Source organism: Notolepis coatsorum, assembly GCF_963971535.1.
Source record: "Notolepis coatsorum genome assembly, chromosome: 1".
Classification (NCBI taxonomy): Eukaryota; Metazoa; Chordata; class Actinopteri; order Aulopiformes; family Paralepididae; genus Notolepis; species Notolepis coatsorum.
In genome coordinates, this window is record NC_140165.1 from 26230676 (window position 1) to 26235626 (window position 4951).

General features: G+C 41.9%; 1 protein-coding gene across 3 annotated transcripts in view; it reads left to right on the forward strand.

The window, feature by feature from the left end:
• bin1b (bridging integrator 1b) overlaps nt 1–2953 on the forward strand; it is an 83760-nt gene extending 80807 nt beyond the window's left edge. For all 3 annotated transcript variants that reach the window (XM_084319153.1, XM_084319154.1, XM_084319155.1), the window contains 2 exons: nt 177–278; nt 2682–2953. In XM_084319153.1, the coding sequence (XP_084175279.1) occupies nt 177–278; nt 2682–2780 (201 nt within the window). In that variant the 3' untranslated portion in view covers nt 2781–2953. The remainder of the gene's footprint in view (nt 1–176; nt 279–2681) is intronic.
• Nucleotides 2954–4951: the final 1998 nt, after the last annotated feature.

Genomic DNA, 4951 nt, shown 5'->3' on the forward strand with positions numbered 1-4951 from the left:
TATCTATAGCACCTTTAATGTTTGATAGTGTTCCTTTAAGATAATATATTTAGATTGAACCCTAATATATAGAAACACATCGTTTTTTAGTCATGAACAAATTCACATTATAATGCGATTCGACTGTATAGCTTTGGCAAGTAATGTGCCATTACTGTGTGTGTAATGTCACCCAGGTCAAAGCAGTGCATGACTACGCTGCCACTGATGGAGACGAGCTGGAGTTGAAGGCTGGTGACGTTGTGCTCGTCATGGCCTTTGACAGCCCTGATGAACAGGTCAGTGGATTCTCCACCACAATGTGTACACGTAGTTAAAGCCACAATGTGTCATTTTTCTATTGATTGCTTAAGTTCTGGAGCGCTTACAGAACAAATTGAGACCACCGGCGCTTCAACACACCACTCACTTTTGCTGCTCCAGCCTCAAAGGGTCTGGTACGACCAGGTTGGTCAGCCTTCTCGTCATACCGGACGTGATAGCTTCTTTGCGCACAGAACATGGGGTATTTTTTCCAACAATGGAAAACAAATAGGATCATGATCATTGCATTTATTTAGCGCTGGCGCTCAAAGTGCTTTACAATATAGGGTGGAAATTGCCTCCTTCACCACCACTGTGTAGCACCCAACCTTGGGATACGCAGGCTCAATGGCTGCCATACACTGGCACCAAACACATCAACCTACACAATGGCTGAAAGGCTCAGGAGACAGAGATTGATATCTGCCAATTAAGGGGGAGGGATGATTAGGTGGCCTTGATGTCAGAGACCTGATTGGGAATTTGGCCAGGAACGTCGGTTTAACATCTCATCTGAAGGACGGCACTGTGCTGTGTCCCTATCACCGTGACAGGGGCACTTGTTCCTTGCTAGGAGGCGCCAAGAAAACAAATGAGCAGTATTTGTAAGCCTGATTGAATAACCAAATTTTTTTTATCTGCACCCCTACTTCCAATGGTGCCTGCAGGCACCACAATTACACATTGTCACTTTAAAGGAACACGCCAACATTTTGGGAAATTAGCTTAATTAACTAGCTTGAATGGAAGCGGACAGTGCCGGTTAGCCTGAATGCCTTCTACAACAGAACTGCGTTTCTGCGTCTCTGATTGGCCAGGTCATTTCTGGTCATGTGACGCGTACGCCCAATCGTGGGACCGCAAGTTTCTACAATGGTTAAGCTTAGGCGCTCGTTCGAAGTTGGTTAAGGTTAGAGTTTGTCTTCGAACATGGCGATAGAACGCCAGGTAGTTTGCAGGCTGTTAGACCCGGAAATAGGCGCAGAACTTGCTGTCCCACGATTGGCGCACATGTCACATGACCTGGCCAATCAGAGCACAAAACTTGAACGCGGAAACTCAGTTCCGTCGTAGAAGGCATACACTCTGCCGGTTAGCCTAGGCATTGTCCAACTAACACCTCTCCCGAAGGCTAACCGGCACTGTTCGCTTCCATTCATTGTGCTAAGCTAGGCTAACGTGCAGCCAGATAGCTTTCCACTGAACGCAGAGAGAGGAAACTGGTATCTATCTTCTTGCCTCTCTCTGGAGAAGACGATGAGCTAATTTCCCAAAATGTTGGCGTGTTTCTTTAATCTAGTTATACTTAGGGCTGTGGTTAGGAAGAAATATGGAAGAAGTTAATATCACTTTGTTCTTGATACTGACAATGATACTGTAATGGAAACACTGCCTTTGGCAAATCTACATATACAGAGATGGGTCCTGTCAACTCCTTTAATGATAGTTCCTTTCAACATGGTCTCATCAGAAAACGTAAACAAAGTACTAATCGACCACAGGAAAAAAGGTACATAATTTACGTTATGTTATAGCCATAAATAATATATTTACGGCAAAAGTCCAAAACAAACGGCAAACCAGGAGTTGAACCAACAATCATTGCCGTTGCAGGCAAGTGCTCTCACCACTACCTAACTATGATGATAGTTAGAGTTGAGGTTAGTTTTAACATTTCCTCAACTGTTATGGTTAAGACATAAAGTTAGGGTTAAGGTTAGGGTTTGATCCCCAGCAGGGGATTTTACATTTTGTCATTTAGCTGACGCTTTTATCCAAAGTGACTTACAAATTGTGAACATCAAGTCAGCAAGAGAGGTACCTCTCTGGCAGCTAAGGGTCAGTAGCATTGTTCGTCAAATAGGGTCAAGCTTTTACGAGTGTTACAATACTTGAGTGCATAGTGGTAGACATATTTGCATGATAAGTAGTAGTATAAGTATAGTAGCAAGGAATTTAAAGTTTCAAGGAAACTATAAAAGAAGGAAGGGTGGGGGGCGCACCGCATAGTGCCTCGCACACCTACGCGGCCGTCCCGGGTTCGCCTCCCGCTCCCGGGGGATAATTTGTCACATGTCTTCCCCACATCTTCTCCCGTTCACCCTCTCCTCTGTCGGTCATGTCTGACCAGATTTGTAGAACTGTATGAAGGAGTGGTCTGCCCGTTCACCACTATGCTAACTGTATGAAGGAGTGGTCTGCCCGTTCACCACTATGCTAACTGTATGAAGGAGTGGTCTGCCCGTTCACCACTATGCTAACTGTGCAGAGAGCTTTCAAATTTGGCACCAATGTGCGTCCACGCACTGCACAGTAACGTAATGATGACCCTTCCTTCTTTTATAGTTTCCTTGATTCAGTTTTCCATCTGTTGGCAGGATGACGGCTGGCTCATGGGTGTGAAAGAGACCCAGTGGCTGGAGAACAAAGATGCAGCCAAGGGGGTCTTCCCTGAAAACTTTACCCTGAAGGTCTGAATGCTGAACGTCACGTTTGAAAGCTGCCATGCCTTCTCCTCCGTCCTGAACCCTTCAAATATCTGGAAAAGAAAATATCAAAACACCCAATTAAATGTCGATCTACGAAATCAAATGTGCTGGTACAGGGTGATTAAGAGTTATGCATTGAAATACAAAGAGTGCATCTGTGACTTTTTTAATTTTTATTGTGTGTGTTGGTTTACATGGTCCTCGTGGAGCAGGCTTAGAAAACAGTGCCAGTTACAGGAGCACTTCACCAAAAAATTATAATTTGTAAAATAATTACTCACCCTGTGATGCCTTGAATTCATGAAGATGTTTTTTTTCTTTTTTTTCTCGTATGTCTCCATGGTGAATGTAGAATCCACAAAAAAAACTGTAGATTTCGGATATTTGGTTTAACAACAGGGTGAGTAATTAACATACAAATTATTGTTTTTGGGTGAAGTGCTCCTTTAAGTTGTATGTAACTCATCAATAATCACACAAACACATGTGCATGTGTGTACACACACACACACACACACACACACACACACACACACACACACACACACAAACCAACCAAAGACGAAAGGTCTATGCATATTTTCAATCTGAATGTAGTCCCCCTCCCTAACCTTATTACTTTTATTATTTGGCCTGATCCTTTGGAATGAAATAGAGGACAATGATCTACCATGTTTGGGACATCAAAGGACAGACCTGAATGTTAGCCGATCAGCTTGTTTCTATTTAGATTTGTAGTATCTGACATATTTATATATTTTCCCTCTGCTAATGTAGTCATTGGAAACCAAAAAAAGAAATAGCCTTGCTAGTAATAAAAGAAGGGAGGGGAACTCATGGATGTATGATATGAATGTCAGAATAACCTATCTTGTGTTAAGTAATGTCAACTTGTTTTTAAAAGATTGGAGAACTTTTCACAATGACAATGGCATTGTCATTTATGTCTTGACGACATTGAAAATGAGGGTGACCTCAATTGTCTTTTCGAGAATAAATAAAGGTTGACGATGATTTAAAACACATCATGACAATGACATGACAATAGATTTGATTGGAAAACACACTGAGCCTATATAGACCAGAGCCCTGGGGAGCACCACACTAAATTAAAGAGATGGTTCTGGCCCTCGTATGTGTACACCGGAACATATCACGGTTCGTTGGGCTTGAGAATGATCAATGGGAACAGTGTTTTTTCTTCTTTGCATGTATTTCAGTGGCCATTGTGAGTTTGGGACTTAATGTGTGGCTTGAATTAGATGTAATTTCATAACTTCACTTACACATAGGCTACCGGTAGTTTGACAATGATTGTTATTTTGATCTGAATGTCTCTGTTTTGACCTATGAAATGCAAAAAGTTATTTTAAAGCAGTCTGTGGCCTGATTATAGGGACATTATGCTGCTGTTGAATGTAGTTATATCGGCCTCTGTAAGATTTAACTAAATACCACTATTTTTTTAGATGCCCTTTGTACATTCTAAAAAAAGAAAAAGGTCTATCTTTACATTGTTTTAAACCTTTTCTTAACTAAGTGTGATTATGGGTCCCTGTGCTTTCTAGGCCCATCTGTTTTTGTATCAGTCTCCACTGTGACCTGTAGGCCTTGAAACACTGGATTACACTGGAAACATTTTGTTTTTAGTGTTCTCCATGAGCACCTCAGGTTTAGGTCTTATTCTAGGAGGAAATGCCTGTCAAATAAGCTAGATAAGAGAACGAGGCTAAAACATGCAAAGATGTCAAGGACCTTTTTAAAACATTTGGCCGGTGTTAAGTGGACGCTGGCGACACTGAGCCCAAGGCGTCCACACTCCTTAACACAATCTCCTGCTGAAATCCAAAGTGTAAAGCCAGTCAAATGAAACTGTTTAAACTCTTGGAAGTTATTGAAACAATAGACACTTTACCACAGTGTTACAGTAGATGTAACTGTCTGTCAGATCGAACCTGTGTCATTAAAGATGAAGGAAACGTGTCTTCTCTCTTTTCATTGTTCTTTTCTTTCATGCTCGTTCGTGCACTTTGTAATGGTTTTGGCCCTCAGGTGCACTATGAATTGGAAATGGGGGACCCTGATGTAAACAAGACAAAAGTCTTTCTCTGGTCTGCATCCCCTTAACAATTGTATGTATTGAGCAGAGCTGCACTGTA